General features: G+C 36.1%; 1 protein-coding gene across 1 annotated transcript in view; it reads left to right on the forward strand.

The window, feature by feature from the left end:
• Window positions 1–20,916, forward strand: part of FRK (fyn related Src family tyrosine kinase) — a 45,559-nt gene that overhangs the window by 8,430 nt on the left and 16,213 nt on the right. The window contains exons 2-4 of the mRNA XM_071438258.1: window positions 13,535–13,656; window positions 19,954–20,114; window positions 20,724–20,892. Coding sequence (XP_071294359.1) covers window positions 13,535–13,656; window positions 19,954–20,114; window positions 20,724–20,892 — 452 coding nt within the window. The remainder of the gene's footprint in view (window positions 1–13,534; window positions 13,657–19,953; window positions 20,115–20,723; window positions 20,893–20,916) is intronic.

Genomic DNA, 20,916 nt, shown 5'->3' on the forward strand with positions numbered 1-20,916 from the left:
GCAGCATAGTTTAGATGATATTAGATGATACAAAATTTACCTGCACTTTAGTTTTAAAAGAGGTTAGGAGAGAAAATATGATTCATCAGACTCAGATGCTTTTCTGTAGTAAAATTTTTTTTCTTTTTCTTGTTTTTCGTTTGTTTTGTTCTTTTTCTTGTTTCTTGTCTTTTGTTCTTGTTCTGTTTTTTTTTTTTTGCTATGTAAGCAAGGTATACATAGCAGAGAAAGAATATCATTTATTGAATGATATTTTTAAAAAAGGACAAAATATTATTACATATTTACTATTCTGTATAAGAGGAAAAGTACATTTTCAATTATTTTTTAAACAATACTATATAGGATATATTTGAAGGCCCTTTTTGTGTTAAAACTAAAAATAAGAGATTAAACTTCATTACATAAGAAGTTTGTCCTTCATCAGAATTTTCTTAAATGTTGACATTCAGGTTTTCAATTCATATGTGTGTAAAGAAAACCATGAGTGTTATAAGCAACTAGAATGGAAATTTGCAACTTTGCATTTCTATAGACAGGCTTAGAAATCATCTGGAAATAGCTTTTTAGAAGATCAAAATATTGATAGTGAAAAAGTATTCCTTTTCCCCATCACTTAAACCACATGGAAATATATACTTTTTTTCATGCTGGTACACTAATCCTAATCAATAAAAACTGGAAAAACAAAGCAGTGATTTAAGTAAAAAATGATAGCTCCATAAAGGATTGCACTAATTAACATTCCACTACTTCTTTGCAGAGTACTCTATAATACTGTACATTATAAATTTATCTACAGTAATGTCAGTAAGAATTTTTCCTTAGTTTTCTCTAAATAAATTAGATATATTTTTAACTTAATTAAAAATTTTATTCCTGTATTTATAGAATAAAAATTTTGCAGCACAGCTTTTTAAATCTCACCGCAAAAGAAGAGAAAAAAAGAGATTTAAGACTCACATGTGGGAATGAATATGTACCATAAATTTCAGAAATGTTGAGAACTCACCAGCCCCAGTTTTCCTTTTGAAATTACTGATCTTTTCAGTTAGTGGAAGCTTCTGTAAGGGAATACAGAAGGAGTCTTTGCTCCTCTAAGGGTGTGTAGTGACGGGAGCCATACACAAGAACACACAGACAAACCTGAGGGGCACACGAGGAGGGTAGTGGTGATTAGGAGGAGGTGCTCAGTTGCACTGACAGAGAGTGGCATGTGGAGTGTGGGAACATTTCTTTTTCAGGATTATCTGAGGACCTTGCCAACAAGGAAAGGGAGGGAGACAAAGCACACAGACAGCAAAACTGACAAGTTAATGTTAACAAAGACAATAACCAGAAATAAACTCAGTCACACTAGCTGATGAGCTAGCCAGAAATGACAGGCAAACTCAGACTATGCAAATGATAAAGATGTAAACCTGGGGGTTCAAAATGTTCTAGAATAACAACTTGATTATAATAATAAGATAATTATTAGTTTTCTGAAAATGTGCAAGGAAAGAAAAGAGAAAATGAGATCTTGTTATTACAGAGCTAAAATGCTTGAAAAATCACCCAGAAACTTCCTGTGATGCCAACATAAAGCTTATGTGGTGTTGTAATCTCTTGCAAAAGAAATCTGTGTAAGGGTCTTGGTCTGATAATACACAACTGATGTGGAGTTTGATGTGCTCCAGCTTTACTTATGGAAGTCAAACGTATATTTATTGTTTCACCCTTCACATCTGTCACCCTGAAAAGGTTAGTCTGGAAGGTGGAAGGCCCTTCATTTAAGTAATTTGTCCCCCCATGAAAGAACCATTCTGTCCTTTGGCTTAGAGTCACCTGAGGATGCCAGACTGCACAGTTTCTTTATGAATCCCTCTGGGGACAGAGTGTCCTGGTTGTCCTCCACTGAAAGCTGACCTGGCAGAGGACACAAATCCACCAGACTTCTGGCAATGGTCTGAGGTGTGAACCCAAGTGCCTGTCCAAGAGAGAGCTCTACACAAAATGGATGAAGATATCTGCTCTGCCACCAGTGTCTTGGGCAGGCACGGGGCTATTTGTTTCTGAGGGTTTCTGTATTATTCCTGTACTGAGTTTCTCTGTAAGAAAAGAAAATAATTTCTCTGGAAGGATTTTCTCAAGAAAATCAATTGAGGGCTTTTGGAAGCTGTAATGGTTTAAGTGAATGTATGATTGAAAATTTTCTTGTCTATTTGAGTTTCCCATGGTGTTGAATCAATTCATGTTGTGTTCTCTGTACCATGTTAACATTAAGGCTACCTCAAGATTTCCACTTGGTTCCTCAGTTACAAACAGCAGAGTTATTGCTACTTTTACAGTATATTATATCAGTGTGGAAGTACAAATGTATACAGACACTACTAACGTTGATGCAAGATTTTACAATGCTATTTGAGAGACTCTATGCAGCAGAAATAGGGTCTCAAGAATGTATTTTAAGTTTGAGGTTTTTTTAAAAGAGGTGATTATATGGCTGTATTTCACACCCCAAATCCTAAAGCAATGGATGTTAGATAGTGTTAGCCTTTCATTGATGCAAGTCGTTGTTTCAGAACAAGCTTTAAATGCAAGGGAATGCTTTTTCAGGTGCAAAACTACAAGAGAGAATAAACGTTGACAATTGACTTTAATCTCTTAAATGGGACTTGTGTAGCTAAAACACCACAAAAAGCAATATGATATCACTTTCACATACTGTTTTTTTTCTCATACAGAAGAACTTCAGAGTAGATTAAATAATACAGCATGCAGATGACTGATATTGTGGAGAATGAATACAAATGTTAAAATTAATTACACAATAGCCAAACTAGGGACTCAAAAAATGAGATAAATTTATGGATATTTCCAAAAATTAATGTTATCACATTGTGATTTTTTTTCCTGTTGTGCAGTGAACCCAGTATTGGGTGAGCTGTGCTAAATTACATAGCTCATGCCTTCGGCCTTATAATACAATTCCTACAGGAGAAACAGTCACTTCCAGTCATTACTGAGTGCATGAGTAGCCAAAGGTACAATGATTTGTCATCCTGCAGCAGACTTGAAGCAAATAAATTTCCATGTTTGCAGTGTGGTCAGCTGCCATTATCAACTACTGAAAAATGAATGTAGTATTATTCATAATCCCTTACAACAGGTGACAGTACAGTCATGGCCCACCGTGTCCTTGTGGGAAAGGTTTACACACAAAGTGTCACAGATTTTTAGACTAATACACAAGTAATCTTGGTGTTTATGTTGGCAAGATAGTAAATTTGCTTTAGACTGGAAGAGGAAATGCCTGCCATTGTGATGGGTTTAAACCAACTTACTCACTATTGAATTTTCCCTTACCTAAACAATCCCACACAGTTGCTTTACTGTAAAAGCCTGTGGAGCTGTGACAGGCCCTTTATTTAGGGTGCTCTATTTAGAGTCCTCTATTTAGGGCACAGGTCATTATTTATTACGCTGAAAACAGTGGCGAAACACAAAACAAGGATATTTCTTGGACCAAAACAGACTTTAGGGGCTCAGAGTCCTTTTTGACACATCTGTTGCCCTCTTCACATGAGAAAGTAATCTCCTGTAGTTTCTTCATCTCTGTCCCAGTGATTTCTTAGTGGAGCCTGGGGCTCCTTTTGTTTCTCAGATACACATAAGGTCAGTCTGCAGAGTAGGTGAGAGTTTTACGTTGGCAGCTGTTGCGATTGTGTGGAGTAAGCTACTGTTCAGTGTTACAGTCCGGTTGTCAGTGATTAGTAAATTGAAACCATCTGTTTTTAAAGACACTACACAATGAAAGTGTGGTGAATCTGCTCCTTCAGTCTAGAAGTATAAAGACTTTTTTCTGGCAATAACCTTCATCTTGCTACAAAGAAATGATAGCAAAAGTAATGCCTAATTTTGGTGGTAAGCTCAGAGATATTCAGTCCCCAAAATATCACCTGTGTTTATTAAAGTGATACGTTTTCCATATCACGGAATTTAAGCATCTATGCACATTGTAAATTCCAGCAAGATAGCGCCTATAATATATTAGAAACATAGGTTTAAATTGCCTTGTTTTAGCTAAAGGTCCCCTTTTATGTGGATGAACATATCACTTGTGTTCTAATGTGTATATTCATTATCAAATAATTATGGGATGAGAGAAAGGAAAAATGTCTCCTTTCACCTGGAAGAAAGAAGCGAAGTGGTTTCTCAAGAATCCTTCATTTTAGCTTTGTATGAAATCAAAATATGCCCTGAAATAATGTGTAGAGTATTGCTTGGTTTTGTCTTGTGTTCAGATAATGTTCACTTCTGAACAAAATTAAAAGGAAAAAAAAGGGTAATATTTTGTTGGAACTTCTATTTGAAAATAGAAACAAAAAGCCTTTAAATTTTAAAATTATTCAAATAGAGTACTTTCTCAAATTAAACTATAATATTTTGTTTAGAAAATGGATGGAGAAGTATAATTCAATTCTCTTTTCCTTTTTGCTTCTATGCCTCTTTTCATATCTCCTCTTATATTCTGCCATTTCCCCAATAAAAATCTCTCAAGTCTAACATAAATTTAGTGTTTCTGGAAAAACACCAACCAGTCAGCCATATCTGCTGACAAGAACACTAGGAAAACGTTATCCAAAAGCCAAGAGCAAAATGGGATCTGTTATTTTCCAAAACTGTATTTCACACTGTAATGGTTATTCAAAGAAAAATGGCAATGTTGATCTCAAAGTGTGGAAAATACAGCAAAACTTAGAGCATGTTACGACAGACAGTCACTTTCAAACATACAGACTTTTAAAAACATAAACTAGTGTTGCTCTGTTGCTTTGATAGATCTTTGCTGCTTATGTGGTGTAGAAATGAGCCTTTTTTTTACACAACTATTTTATATACATCTATTCACATGTTCTGTGTTTTTCTCTGTGGAAAGAAAAAAAGACTTATTCTATCCACTGTGAAAGATTCAGAAGCTCCAAGTCCCACACACAATGCACACAAGAGTCTTCATTTTAGTTTGTGATAAGTTATTCAACAACGGGGTTCTGAGCAATATGCATGACTCAGTTCTTTCTGTATGAAGCAAAATAGTTGCCAAAGGTTAGGTGTGATGCCGGACATTACTGTTCCTGAAAACCTGAATTTCTGGTTTTACTTGGAGGGAATTAGGTTCTTATTGTGGTAAATAAGTAATCAGAATTGTGCTGAGTCACTGTACATGAACAGTTTAAATGTTTTTTTTTAATTTCAATTCCAAGTCAGGTAATGTCTGCAATGTGTTAAGATCTCAGATGATTTACTTATGTAGACAGAGAAAAGTGTTGGTATATTAATGTTTTTTAACAACCTCTCCTGACTCACTTTTTTGCAGATAGTACTTTGGTGAATGAGATTTAAAGCAATGACTCCTAGACAATAAATATGTGATGAAAACTAATGTCAAATTATTCTTTTGTCAAGTACAAAAAAGAGTGGTGTGATGAACTAAGAAAGTGACAGAGAAAAGATCTGTGTAGAGCAATCCTCACAGTGAGAGTTAGTCTGTGAAATTGTTTCAAGAGATATTCTGTAAAATTGTTTTCCCAAGTAGGACTGAAATGGCTGCCAAAGGCCAGGCTCCCTGTGGGAGCAGGGTAAGATGAAAACCAGCATTTGCTGAACAGTGCAGCAGCTCAGCAGCAGGCTATAGCCCTTGGGCACTGAATGCAGTCAGTCCTCAGCTTTGTGTCTTATCATTGCCTACTAACTCTGACTTTCTTCTCTCAATCCATCCACTTGCTAATTCTGTGGTCCTCTCAGCTTTGAATTTCTACTGTCCTGTTTTCCCCCTTCCTCCTGTAATGTCCTATGACTTCCTTTACCATTAGCTTTAAATTCCTTCCTCTTAAATTTTGTCCTTCCATGTACCCTTCAGTACCTGATAGTAAATGACAGTGAGGAACAAACAGAATTAAAAGTGATCCCAGGCATGCCTGTAGAAAGAAGTAAGGAGGAAGGGCTGTGCCTGAAAATCAATCTTAGGTTTTCTGGATTCTGCCCAGTTAAAGTCCGCAAGCCCTAGAGAAATCCCCTAATTTCCACTGTTTAGATTCTTAGGCCATTTATAGGAAGGTTTGTGTTTTTGAAAATGCTCTTGAAAGGAATCTTGCTGGCAAGTGTTCATCTTTATGGTTTATCCACACTAAATATTTTTCTGGTTTTGGTTGGTTTTATCTCATATGTTTTGGGGTTTTTTGGTTTTGCTGTTGTTTTGTTTTGTGGGAATTTTTTGTTGTTTTGTTTTGTTTTGTATTGTTTGTTTGGTTGGTTTTATCTCATGTTTTTTTTTTTTTGGTTTTGCTGTTGTTTGTTTTGTGGGAGTTTTTTGTTGTTTTGTTTTGTTTTGTTTGTTTGTTTTGTTTTGTTTTTTTCCCTGGAAACTGTCATCAGGTTCACTGTAGACTATACATGGAAAAACTGAATCAGCCAGTGCTCATCTCCCACTCTCTCCTTCATGCATACACCTCACCATTTGTAAAGCACATTTTTCTTAGGTATGTTATGTCTGGAAGGCTTTCATCTATGCAGTAATATTTCCTAATTTTTTGAAAAAGCAGCTCTTGAAGTAATGCTATTACTTCATTAGTCTTATAATTAAAACATCCTAATATTTTCTATCAGAAGAGCTTGTTTAGTTGCTTTTAAATTTCCAGGCTTTACCTGATTGTGTATGAATTTTCCAGAATTGATACCAGCACTGATGAGGCACAGGGTGTCTCTTCCTCTGCCTGAAAGCAAAAAATGTGGCTCAGAACAATACAAGAAATCTTCTGTTCATGTGCATTGGAGAAAGGGCTTGATATTTAGTAGGGAAGATTGGTGCACTAAAAATAGGTGCTTTTTTGCTATCTAAAAAGACTTTGCTTCAATATAACCAAGGCCTTGAAAATGAAATTATATTTTATATGTATTAACTGAACTTGTTATTAAAATTTGATGATTTCATTCTCTATTTTTAATATTTTGGGAAAACCCAAAAGTGCTTGGAGCCTTCCTGTCAGCATAGAGAGGACTTGCTGGTGGCTCCCTTGGTAAACCTCTGCCCCTGTTTCTGCACTATTCTTTACTCACAGCAGACTGCAAACCTGGCATGGATTAAAAGCTGGTTCAGCAGCCTTCTTTGTCCCGCATGGATGAAAGCAGAGAAGAGTGGTGCACACAAGCCTGTTCAGGTTTCCATGTGCTGAGTAAGGCCAATGGTCACAGGGTGGTCATATGATGAAAGTAATTGAATAAGACCCTGGAGGATCTCTCTGTCTCTGTCTTTTTAGCTTTCCATTCATCCCTCCTTGTCTTCTTCGGCTCAGAAATTAGCACCTATTGCTGTCCAAAAAACTGTTAAATTGTGCTAAATGTTAAATTCCTGAAAGGCAGGCCCTGGACTTTTCAAGTTGGACATCCAAAATTAGTAGAAAATACTCACAGTATTTTCATATTGCCTTAGTCCCTTTCTGGGCTGTTTCTCCACCGCAGAAAGTATATTACAAGGAAAAGAGCCACAAAAAGAATTTAATGAATATTTGCAGAGCATTTGGATATTACAGTAATGAACACTGTAATAGAGGCTGCTAGGAAAGAAGCCATTCATGTAATTTTGTAACTGGCATGGAGAGCAGATGCTAAACAATGTAAATTGTTTAAAACAGTAAATGAACTCTATCTATGCAATGACAAAACAAAATAGAAGGTAACTATTCAGTGGGCAGCATTCATATTAACACTGTAGGGAGCACTGGATATGACCATGTAATTAAAGATGGTATCACAGTGGATCTTCTGAAAATGGCTGAGTGGATGCCATGAAAGCAATATTAATATTGTCATCTCCTAAGTTTGAAGTACTTCAGTGTGCAGTTACAGCTTTCTATGACAGTAGATTTTGAGGCATTTAAAATGTAAACTTCATATGCTGATGGAGCTTTTCTTTATTTGTTTTAGCTCTTACACAAGCTTTCTTCATTCCAGAAGAAGCTGGGATATATGTGGTTTCAGTATAGAGAGTATCTGGGTTTCTTTTGTTTTGTTTTCACCCAAGAATTTTGCTCTAAATGCAGTAATTCTTTGCTTTTCTCCATCAAAGAAACCTATTCTCTTCAGCCTAGTAGTACAGACATAGTTAATACACTTGAGTTAATCTTCTGGAGGGCCAGATAACCTTTTTGTCAGCACCATTTGTTCCCTAATGGAGACTTCTGGTTGAGAACTACAGGAATCTCAACAAACCCTCTCAGCTGTTGACATTTAGCAGACTCAAGAGACTTACCCCAACATGAGAAAGTAAGTCCCAGTTGTAAGCACTTATGAAAAGTGAGAAGCAAGATGCCCTTATGCCACAAAGTGCTGATCCAGGATAGGATTGTGTTGTTCATTTTAACATCTTTAATAAATTTGGAAAATAAATCTTATGTGACTTATTTGCTATTATTCATTCTGTGGTTTCTCCTTGCTATTTTTCAGCATTTTTTCCCCTTTCCTCCTTCTTCATTGCTGTTGTAATGATCACAGCTTCTATATGTGGTTGTACCTTACTGCTGACTCAGCCCTCAGGGCTTTTGCTTTTAAGTGAACATTAACAAAATTAGGAGTATGTCATAGACCTCTGCTTTTAGTCTTATCTTACCTCCAATGTCCTGCAACTTGAATGAAAAACTGAAATAATCTCCCCATATCACAGCTACAGCTACTTTTTAAAGGAAATTCAATGACTTCAGATATGACATTGTAGAGTTAATTCTGACTTTTCTCCTGTACATATTAAATCTAAAAAATGGTAAAAGTGGGAAACTGGTGAGCCTTAAAGGAAATGGGTGAAAAACTTCTGCATCATTTTCTCTGCTGGTTTTCAGTGGGAATGACAAAAGTGCATTGATGAATCTGCTGAGATTTCCGAGAAAGTTAAAGATTGCAGATGTTATTTCAGGGTCAGTGTCGTGAGCATCTTACCCATGTCACCCAGGGAGTGACATCTCCAAAGAAATATTTTGTCTGGCCCATGAGTGGAGTGTTTTGGCTAGGGCTTAGCACACACCTTATGTTAGAGTCAGGATTTAGCATGTTAGCAATTTAGGAGAGACCAAGAAGAGAGGTGGAATGTAGGAAGATGTGGGGTCTGTGAAAGGGGTTTCCAAGGAATGGCAGGCTGCCAAAAAATATATTTTCCCTGAGAGCATTTTCATCTGGATCATGACTGGGAATCTTTTTTTTGGGGAAGGGATTAGTTCTGTGTATTGGATAGAGTTAGTTTTGGGACAGAAAAAGCCCATAGTTCCCAGATTAGTTGAGATCTGTAACATCTTCATTCTCTATCTCAGATAAGTGCATTGAGCAGATTTTATCAGAGGGGGATTTTGCATTAATGAGAAGGAAGAAAATTCATTTGCATACTCTTTCTTTTTGTTATGGGGATATTTGTGGTTTTTTTTCCCCACTGGGGCTTTTGTCCTTTTCTAGGCAAGTTACCAGGCAGTGGAAATGTTGCCAGGGATACAGCACTGGAGAACTTTTCCTCCACATTTTTCTTTGCTTTACATCTTGGCCCATGTTACTTTTCCTCTCTTCTACTGTCTAGCTTGAAAGTTCCTGCCATATCTTCCTGCTATAAGAAGTGTAGAAGTAGGAGTGACTACTTTTATTTTAGCAGATTTTTATGTAGCAAAGCACAGGGGGAGAGAAAGCAAAGCCAGGCAAATGAGGCTTTGACATTTAGATGGAGATCAGCAGTACAGTGCACCATGGAGGACAGAAAGCTTCTCAGGAAAGGCAGTGGTGGAGCCAGGTAGCACTACCAACTTCCCTTGAGCTCATGACTCCATCTTAGGTCAAACTGGGCTGAATAGGTTGGCAGGAATGAGTGTAAGGTGATGTGATGTCTGTCTCTTAAGAAAATTGCCCTTCAAGTATAAACACCAGCATTCAGCTAGATGAAGATTTCCTTGGCTGTAAGAAAGTCTTTAGAGGTCTCAGCAGTGATACTGTCACAGTCAGGGAACATGCCATGACAAAACCTGCTATGATCCATGATGTGACATGGTGATGATAAATGTGCTAGTGGAACTGATGGCCAAAACAGATGTGATTACTGTTCTCAATAACCACAACAAATCTCACTGGTATTCCAGTATTGAGCATCATCTGCAACAAGTGGGGACTGTGTTTGTTATGGACCCCTACGAAGGTCATGTTTTCTGGCTCCAAAGTCATCCTATGTGTGGTGGCCAAAATGACCTGGAAGTACCCTGGAATTTTTAATGAACATATTCCCGATAGCAATGAATGATGGCGTTAGCAAGGGGTTTAGATGAAGCTGCTAGAAACAATCCTCAAAAACAATCCCAGATCTGGCATCCTTAAAAGGGAGCTGGGGTGTTGGGTGCAGTGTTGGCCAAGAAAGCATGTTCCTGGGTCTTGCTGACAGAAGAGCACTATTGCTGTGCTAGCCAGACAGCTCCTGCTCGGAATGAAAAATTGTGCCCAAGTCTGAATGCACTCATTTGTGCCATACCTGGTATCTACTGATCCAGCACTGACAGGCCACCAAAGTGGCCTGGCTGTGAGCTGAATTTCAGGCTGATACTGTGTAAGAATTGCTAATTCAAACTTCTCCTGGACTGTCTGGTGCCAATACACTGCACTGAAGTCAGAGAAGTTACTTAACTAGTTCAGTGGATAGTGCTTCATGTTTAGTTCTTGTTTTCCAAGTGTTCTGTTTTAAAACTTTCATCTGTCTTTGAGCTATAAAACATGAATAGATTTACTGAGGATTGGGTGTTGTTTTGGTCTGACCTTCTTATCCTGCAGAGCAATATCTTGTGGTGAGCAATTACTTTGATTCATTATTACTTTTTAGAGCGCTTTTGCCTCTAAGATACACACTTTTGGATGAAGTAAAATATTAAGCCTTTTGAAGCAGAAGTTCAATTGCTAGAAATCGAAATAAGCTCTTCACGCTTTATAAAAGGAATTTAAACTTCCATTACACTGAAAATAGTACTTTAAATTCAGATGTGCTTTAGTTAAAAAAAAAAAGTGAATAACAAATTAAATTATTTGCTTTGAAGTTAAGAGATTGTTTTTTTCACATTCAGTATTACTTTTGGTACTGTATAATTATTATTGCAAACCAAATGGCTTTGAACTAAGAATCAAATATTCAAGTGCTATTAAAAGTAATTTTCCCTGTATTTTTCTGAAACATTTTAATCAGATCATATAAAGTCAGGCAAATGAGGTAATACACAATATGGATCCACTTTTCACCCTCTGTAATTGCTTCAGTTACACTTACCTCCTCTAATACTGTTCCTCTAATTATATTATTTTGCAAGTTAGGATATTTTTGACTGCTAGGCTTATCTGGAGTCAGAACCTACATATTATATATCTTCCATAGAACCTTTAATGGTAATTTCATATTGATTTAAGTGAAGTTTTTCCAGCCTAATAAAAATAAGTGTATAAGCTGAAATGTTTTGAAATCAAATGTTTTGAAATCATCACAATTATCCTAAATGTGATGCACTTATGTGTATATTATTTTCCCAAATCATGGTTTATATTGTAGACATGGTTTTACATACACAGAGTAATTAATTTATATATTCAAAATAAACCAACAGTTTCCTCTAGTTGCATAGGTTGTATTACTGCTCAAGTTTTCAGCTTTAGAAGTTTGAATTACTAAGAGTGTATATTCAAATGTTGAGTCACATAAAGACTGTATTTTGACTATGGCTATCAAATCCAGTCTTGCTAACAATGCACTAGAAGCTCTTTTGGGTTTGGTACAAAATTAAATTCTTTTGAAAAGGTACTATCCTTGTAACCCAAGAAGAAAGGACACAAAAAATTAAACACCTCTTCTTATATACTCTAATGAGGATTAGTCACTTTGGACATGATTGAGTGATAGCTAATACTTCAAGGTGACAAATATTAATTTTTTTTGTCTCATATGCTTTGTTGGATTTCAGATGTTATTCTCAGAGCAGGTATATTTAGAAATTTCAGAAAGATTCTAATTTAGATTTTAGGGCAGACAGATTTTCTTTGCAACTTGAATACAGTTGAACTTGTACTCTCCTTCTTTTGACAAGAACCTTAGTCAAGGATTTGAACATTTATTGATTGCTTAGTTTTCTGCAGTCTAATGAAAGAATTAATTAAATTAATTAGTTGAATTATTGAACACATTTAACTAATTAAAATTACTTCTAACACATTACAGCTTTCTAGTGAGATTACTTTGCTTGCCAAATATGTATCAAGACCTATTTTATCCAAATCATCTTCAACTCAGTGGACAGGAATATGGTCTGGAAAAATCTGTCTTTAATTTCTTTTCATTTTCTGTTAATAAAGCATATTCAGCGTGGGTTAGTGCTGTCTGCATTTGCCTCTTTTTATTTCCTCTTTGTTAATACAAACTCATTTTTCAGTCCTCATGCTTGATCAGCTAAGGCATCACCCAATATTCTCATTTATTTCCTCCATTCCTCTTGATGACTACAAGCCTTGCAGATACTAAAATAGTTTGTTGATGACTCCGTCTGTACTTTTCACCAGTAATTTACAAATCAAGTAGGCAACTTACTTGCGGTGCATTAATTTATATTTGAAGTTTGTGTAATAGTTTTAGCTATGATTAATTTAAAAGGAATTCTCCTATGAGCTTGTGGCATCTTTCTGATACCTATTTATCATCATTTGCTTCAAACAAGAGGTGGAGCTAATCTTGGAAAGAGCTTTGCATGTTTGCTGGAAGGAAGCTGAACACCACCCCAGCTGAAAATGCTGACTCATCTTTGTCTTATTTATCTTTAATTTAAACTCAGCACAAAGCAGCAAGAGAGGTAAATCTTATCTTCAAAGGAGCAAATTAAAATTTTTGCTCAAACAAACCTTTCTGAACTACAGTAGATTTTCACAGAACACAGGTGCAGAGATTTTTGTAGTGACTTGAGGGATACACTGGTTTTGTTTGTCAAAAAGCAGCAAAGCTGAAAATTGCCAGTAACTCGTTTGAGGTACTGACGTGGCAGTGGAATGGGGGAACAGGGTGATTTACACCTTGGAATCTGAGAACCCTTCTGCAGTTTGAGAGCTCTTTTGTCTTTTAAGATGTTGGGTTGTTAGCACATACCTGCACCTCTACTAGTTCAAGTGGCATCAATAGATTTGGCATCAATTTCCCTTGTAGCCTTGGCAAATTTTCTTGGTGATTTTTTCTGGGACAAGGCCAGTCTGTCACTTCTGAATGCTTGTTGCCTTGAAAGCAGTAAGACTTTTCATCAGCAATAAAATCCAGATTTCACTCAAATGTGTAAACGATGTTTTCTAGCAATAAATTTGTTCTGTAGTTCTTGTTGGCTTTTTTCCCCCCATACTATTGACATTTAATTAACATAGCACAGATTATATCTTAGTAAATATGCAGCATGTTTATAAAAGCTAAACTGTCTTCCTGGTATATTTCACTGAGTGGTAAAATTAATGGTTTTTATTTGTTCAGATGGTTCTTTGGCCCAATCAGACGAGCAGATGCCGAGAGACAACTGTTGTACCCTGTAAACAAGGAAGGAGCCTTCCTAATCCGAGAAAGTGAAAGTCTAAAAGGCGAATACTCACTCTCAGGTATATTCTAGTTTTTTATCTGAAGCAATGTTTTAAAAATTTTTCAGGTGGTCTGGACTTTTTCTTCTTCAAGAACAATAAACTGTGGGCAAGAAAATGAAATTAAATTCATAATAATGGGGTATTTTTTTCCCAGGAGATATATAAAGAAAACTTGGCAAAAGTAATTTGAGTTTATATTTTATAGACTTTGTTTATCAATATACTCAGAACAGAAATAACTTTTTTTATGCTTAGTACTTACAGCATTCTAGCTGCCTTAATGTATTTTCATGACCAAAGCATAAAAAATTACATTAAAATTGTACACTACAGCTCTGATTAGTACACAAAACAAAAATAAAAATAAAAGCATGTTGACAGATATTTGCAATTTAAGGAAAGGAGATTTCTGTTAGAACTCACATTTAGGTTTATATTTTTTTTTTTTAGGGATAAAATAGAGGGAAGGTCATCAAAGCTGTGCTTTAGAATCAGCATGTTTCATTGAAAATTTCACTGTAAACTTCAGCAAAAAATAGATTGATGATGCATTTTGAAATTTAAGTCCTTTATTTGAATCTGAATGATTATCAAATTAGGACACTTATTCGTTAATAATTTAACTCACGTTTAAGAACATCATGTTTTTTCATGCTGTACATATTTGCCATTTTAGATAGTAAATGTGATTGTTCATTGGTTGCTTTCTGTGAACATTTCCCATCAAACTTGTCATACTGTGAGTCACAAGTATAGTGTTGTCCCTGAGACAACAGGGCTATACACCCAAACTTCCTAATATGTTCTACCTATATTAATTCCAGAGCCAGGAAAGACTTTTGATGTTTGTGAATAAACCATGAGTAGTCACGTGCAGAATTATGTGAAATGAGAGGCACCTTGTCCATAACCAGATTCTTTCATATTGACTCTTCTTTTGCCTGGATGATTATGTGTCACTCACCTTCTGAACCTACACAGAAACACAGCTTAAGTTGTGAAGAAACATATTCTTGGTTCCCTTTTCCCAATTAAAACTAAAGTGTATGTACCTGCAGTGTCTTGTGGTAATGTGAGGAATGCTTTTTGTTGCCAAGACAAAGAAATGTGAAATACAGGGGTGTTTATTGAAATAAATGTGATATTTACAGTACTGGGAGAGTTTAATCCACAGGTTTCAGTTTGCCTCAAGGAAGTTGGTCCTTGCCATGAAGTGCTTAAAGGAAAACTACCTTCAGCAAGGAATCAGACTGCTCCTGAGCTGTGACAGAACTGACCTCTTTGTGTGTGCACACTTTTGTCCAAGGACTGTATTACAGCCACAGACCTTTCAAAATGCTTTCTCTACGTGTGCCAACTTATTGCTGTGTTACATGGTTTCAGCTTCCTTCAAGTTCATCAGTGAGCTGATTTCATCCAAGAACTGGGCTAGGATGGTGTTATGCAGGGAAGGAAAGACAAGCCTGTACTATCTTCTTAATGATGTCACATAAATACATGGCACATTACCAAAAATCAATGAAAAGTCTTTCATTTGTGCACCTGGGGGTGGAAATGCAAATTATTTTTATTACTCTCTCTCCTTTTAGGAAAGATTTTAAATATTAATTATTTATCCTGCATCCTAACTACTTCTCTAACAGGAAAGTAGAAGTATCTTAGGTAAACTAGAGAAAAATCCAAGAGAATGAAAAATAAATATTAAGCCAGCATTTGTAGTGGTATAAAATCACCCTTTGATGCTGCTGTTTAGTTTGTTCATTACAAATTTTGGACAGAAAATTTATTCCATCTGATCTAGTATATTTGATTCAATTATGAAAGCTTGTAGACATTTTTTTTACATTTTTTATAAGCTTATTTGAGAAGAGGAGATTTGATGATGAATGATAAGAGCAAGATTTGAAACCAACAGTGTGGGTTTGTTTCATGCTGGTTTGTTTGATTAAGAAAGGTAAGAGTGGCACTGAAGAAAGTAATATACACAGAGGCAAGGCTCCAGCTGCAGGAGCCAGCTCTCCTTCATGCACAAATATGGCTTGTCCTCTGAAAATATATGCATGAATATATGTATCATCTCAGATTTATTAAACATTTGTGCTCTTTTAGTTAAGGAAAAAGGATAAACTGAAGCAATCTGTAGACACTACTGGTGGCATCATTTCCCAATGCTGCTGTATTCTTTAGTAGCTTCCCAGAGTTGAACATAATTTATCCTTAACATGCTACTTCATCCCAAAGAGCTAAATATTATTTGCTGCTTACTGAATCAGCTTAGCTGAATGGCATCTGTTTGTATTTTGCTCCCAACCTAATAGTATACATTCTGGTCTAGATGTTTTATGTCCATAGTCTCATTAATTACTGTTGACTTCTTGGAAAGCTAGTGCATTTTAAAGCAAACAATGAAATGTTTGTGTTGTGGGGAGCATTAGTAGGAAAGAAGGTAGTTCAGTTCACCAGGTTCTGTGGAGAAGAGAGTTTTCCTGCATCTTTCCTGTTTGTGCCATCAGTAGGAATTATGAGACACTAAAGCTGAGGCAGAAGGATGGCTTCTATCTCTGTGGTAGCTGATACACTGACAAGAGAGAAGTCACAACCCAATAATTTGGAACGTGTCTCTAATTTCTGTTTCAAATTTTTTCAGTCCAGAAACATTAGGCCTCAAAAGTCCTATCTTCTGTAGGACTGATTGGTTTTGCTCTAGGTTTTATTGCTGGTTTGGTTTCATTGCAGAGTAGATGATATTGGCTTGAAGAGAAAACCTGGCTTTCAAAATTAAGATCTTTAAGAAAATATTTTAATTCTCCATCCAGCATGCCATTTAGGTAAAAAAGAAGTTGAAGAGGAGGATTTTTTTTTCTGTTACCCAAGAACCCATAAACTGATTTTATGACTTTTGTGCTTGATTTCATACTCATATGGACTATGAGATATATAAGATTTTATGTTAATGGAGACAAGTGATCTCCTTGGTAAAAAAAAAAAAAAAAAAAATTAAAAATTCAATCTTTCATGAAAATTACACTTTTAACCTCTAAATTACCTTGTTGGGAAAACTCTCACTTTGTAAGATTTGGATAATAAATAATTATTTAAATTAAAAACAAAAATTCATGTTCAGAAAGGTTTTTATCATCTGTGAATAGTGAAATGGAAAGCTCATCAAGCCAGATAGGCCCCTGACATGTGTTACTATAAATTTAGGGTGTTTGACATTTCAAAAATAGGTTTTTCCATTTTAAAAATGCACATGTTGTCGACAGATTTTTATGTTGATGACTCCAGCATCTGGTGTGAAATGTATTAAATTTTAAACATGTTGGTGCCATCTTAGATGTTGCCTCATTTTAATTAAAAGCCATAATTTAGATGTGCTCAGCTTAATTGAGTGTCATTGCCAATGATAGCAGGAGGCTCTGTACTTAGCCCATCACTGAATAATGGTATCTGAAAGACTTATTGCATTAAATAACAATGTAAATAGTTTGTGTTTTCTTCAGCTATTTTTTCCATGCTCCTAAAAGAATGTTGTGTGTTTTCCTCTTGGCTTCCAGTGTAGGAAAAACAGGTAGTAGGTAGTTGTTTAAGGCAGCAGATTCATAGAACTGGCAAAATCATGGCTGTAACTAAGAGGATGATCTTGGATCTGCCTCTGCACCCCTTCTGTGCTGGTGAGAGTGATCTCATGAGTGACTCTGGGCATGGAGGCACAGCAGAGGTGCTTATGGCAGTGCTGCATGGTGAGTGCTGGGGCAGGGCTGTTCCCAGGAGCTGTGATGGGACACGTTGTTTTTGGCACTAATGGAACATTAGTGTCTCCATGACTCATTTGGTGAAGGTGTGGACTCTGCTGATGCCACCATAAATTTTTGTGCCCTGGGGAAGAAGTAGTAAATTATTTTGTTCACATTCTTCAGGTGGCAAAATCTACTTCTGCTTAACCTATCATGTGAAGATGGCTAGCTGGGAGAGGATAATCCTTTTGCTAGACTGAAACCATGTAAAAATCTCATGGGGGAGCTGTAATTCTTTTGGAAAGGGCAAGTTGAGGAGAAAATCTCTGCAGTCTTCAAACCCAGTTACTGTCAAGCTGTTTGAGACTGAAATTGCAATCCTGTCCTGGTTACTAGTCTGGCATGGATGTAGAGATGACTGGAAGGGGTTATGGGTAGTTCTTTCCTGCGTGATATATGCTCTGTATAATTTTGGCAGAGGAGCCGCACCGTGCTGCAGAACTCCAAGTCTGTGCTGCAGAACTTATACAGCCAAACTCAGCCCTAAAATAAAAGTAAACAACCCCCTGTCAAATACTGCACTTGTCTCAGCTACTTATTACAGGATGTGAGAGAGTATCAGTGCAGAAATTTTCTCCAGCTTCTCCACACAAATCACCACCTGACCTCCATGCTGTCAATCATAAGGCTTTGTAAAAGGCTCATTTAAGAAATTAGAGCACATCCTTCAAAACAGCTCTTGCATTATTAATGTTAGCTACTTCACAAATAATAGTTATAATACTGCTAATAAATAAATCAGATAGGCAAACTGCTATTACTTGTGATATATAACTGAGACTGGATTAACACAGTCATCCTGTTGGCCTTTTGTTCAATGCATCATAAAGACTAATTAATTTGTCTGGATTAATTTTCCTGTGAACTTTGGAAAAGTCATTACATTTTCAGTCTGTTATTACTGAATTACTCTTTCCTTCATTTTGCTTCAGCACCATTTCCAAATGACACATCACAAAAGCATTCATAAATTTTACAGTTAAAAAGTAGTAATTATGGGTGTAAATTAAAAAAAAATAATTTGAAAAGTGCAATGTAATATGGATTTTGTTTACAAATATTCTCATTCTGTCCTCATGCAGAATCGTAAATTCCCAGATTCCTAAAAAGACTACCTGAGGTGGAGTATTTTGAAAAGCTCCTGTCTGCTCTCTGGTGGTCTTGGATGACAATTGCACAGTACAGTGCAAAAATATTTGATCATCCACAATAGTCCTTAAGGAAGGAGAAATTTCCTCTTTGATTTCATCACTTAGATGGTGAGAGAAATTATTCTTCCTATCAGCTTTGCTTATTTCTTGCAACCAATCCTATACGCTTTCTACATACAATATGTAACCACATATTCTTCTGTTATTATAACCAAAGCTTTTGCCAAGATGCATGCAGTGGTACAGTAAAAAGAACTTATCTTCTAGGTTTATTGTGTAACACTGTTAATGTTAGAGCTAACAGCTATGGGCTTCTTTGGAGCAAAATCAGTTACCCTTCTGTATGTAATATAAACTCTCTACTGCCCACTGAACATGGACAGTGATGTCTAAATAATGGGGGGTCTAGGAAATGACACCCACATAAGCAACTAAATACCTTTTCAGCTCTTCTTAACTGCCTTCTCTGATGATTCTGAGCCTGCTATTGCTTCTATTGATATTCATTTGTAAAGCTCTCTAAACTAGTGGTCTCCAAGTCTTTTTATGTGCGTGTGTTTCTGTGTGTGCGATTTATATACATTTTCTGTCTCTCTTTGATCTTGTGCTGGTCCATGTCTAGCCCTAGCATGCAGTGGCCCAGCCTTTTTTCTGACACATCTAAAGAGTGCTCCAATGGTCACAGGGAGGGACACTGGCTGTCATGATAAGCAGATAACTTACAGGAGGTGAGGAATAGTCTTATTGATTAAGACACAACAGATTAGAATTAAGAACATTGCACGGAAAAGGAATTAATCAACTGCCTGAAACACAGCATTATTCACCTGATTTTTATGTATTCCAAACATGCACAAAATTTAAAAAATCTCTTGGAAGATTTTTTTTACTTTTCAGAGAACTGTGGCTTTGTGGAGGGTATATCTGCTTCCTCTAAAATGCCTGCTAGCCCAGCAGCTGCTATTTGGAATGTTAACACTAAAATAAAGGAGGATACAGGAAATATTAAAAACTGGCTAAATGACTGCTGTCAGTTAGATGCTTTTGGCTGCTTTTGGCTTCTTCAAACATGGGAAACATGAGCTGCCTCACAGAAGATATATTTATGTACTTCTACATCAGTTCTTTTGGTGGAGAATTTCCAAATCTGAATAGCTGAAGACTGATATAGATAAGATGTGTTAAGCTATCTGAACAATGGGCTTTGGTTTGAAAGAGGCTTTTTTATAGTTGTCTTATTTGGAACTAAAATAATTTATTTTAAGGTCCTCATAAATGTATTTAGGAACATTATGGTGGTTTGGGTATAAATGATATTTTACCACTTCAATAATTCCTAAAAACTTAATATATTTAAATCTTTTTAGTTTTTGATGGTACATCTGTGAAGCACTACAGGGTCAAAAGGATGGATGGAAGCTTTTTCCTAACCAGAAGGAAAACTTTTAAAACTTTGAAGGAGTTGGTTGACTATTACAGCAAGAACAGCGATGGCCTCTGCGTGTTGCTCGGACAGCCATGCCTAAAGGTAAGACATGGATGCTACACTGTGCAAACTATTTTTTGTGAGCTAACTCATCAGATACCTGTCAGAAAGTGTTGACCCCATATCTGCTTCTACCATTTCAGAATGTTAATGATCTGCTTGTTTTCAGGAAGTTTTGGGTAGTGTTACAGTTTCCTTCTTGAGTTTGACAAATTAATAATAAAGTACCATACCATTTTGAAAAAAATCATCAAGTGTTTGGTTGGGGGGGGGAGGAATATGCCAGATCATGATTTATGAATACCTTTTATAAATACATATGGAAATGAAATCTCCAATTTCATAACTCTAGCTGTCCATATGTAATTACTGAGACAAAACCACAAGGTTCTGGCAACCAGCAAGTCATTGTTCAAAAAGCTTGCTAGAGAGATGATTTCTAATTTGTGCTTTTCATGGGACGATATTTTCTTTAGCGTATTTCTAATTTCTAACAAAGAGCACCCAGTATGTATTTTATGTTCTTGGCTCACTTTATTGCATGTGTATACTCTAAGGAAACATTATTTATATCTGTTCCTGCTTTACACGAAATAGTTAACAATGATTTGTATATGTTGTTGATGTGTATTATTTATTTTCTTTTACAAGATACAAACTCCTACTACTTTTGATTTATCTTACAAAACTGTTGATCAGTGGGAGATAGACCGACGATCTCTGAAATTAGTGAAAAAATTAGGATCTGGTCAGTTTGGTGAAGTATGGGAAGGACTGTGGAATAATACCACCCCTGTGGCAATCAAAACATTAAAACCAGGTATGTGAATTATTCTTAAATGTT

The sequence above is a fragment of the Agelaius tricolor genome, unplaced genomic scaffold (assembly GCF_023055355.1).
Source record: "Agelaius tricolor isolate 1412-34295 unplaced genomic scaffold, bAgeTri1.0.p SCAF_1, whole genome shotgun sequence".
Taxonomy (NCBI): Eukaryota; Metazoa; Chordata; class Aves; order Passeriformes; family Icteridae; genus Agelaius; species Agelaius tricolor.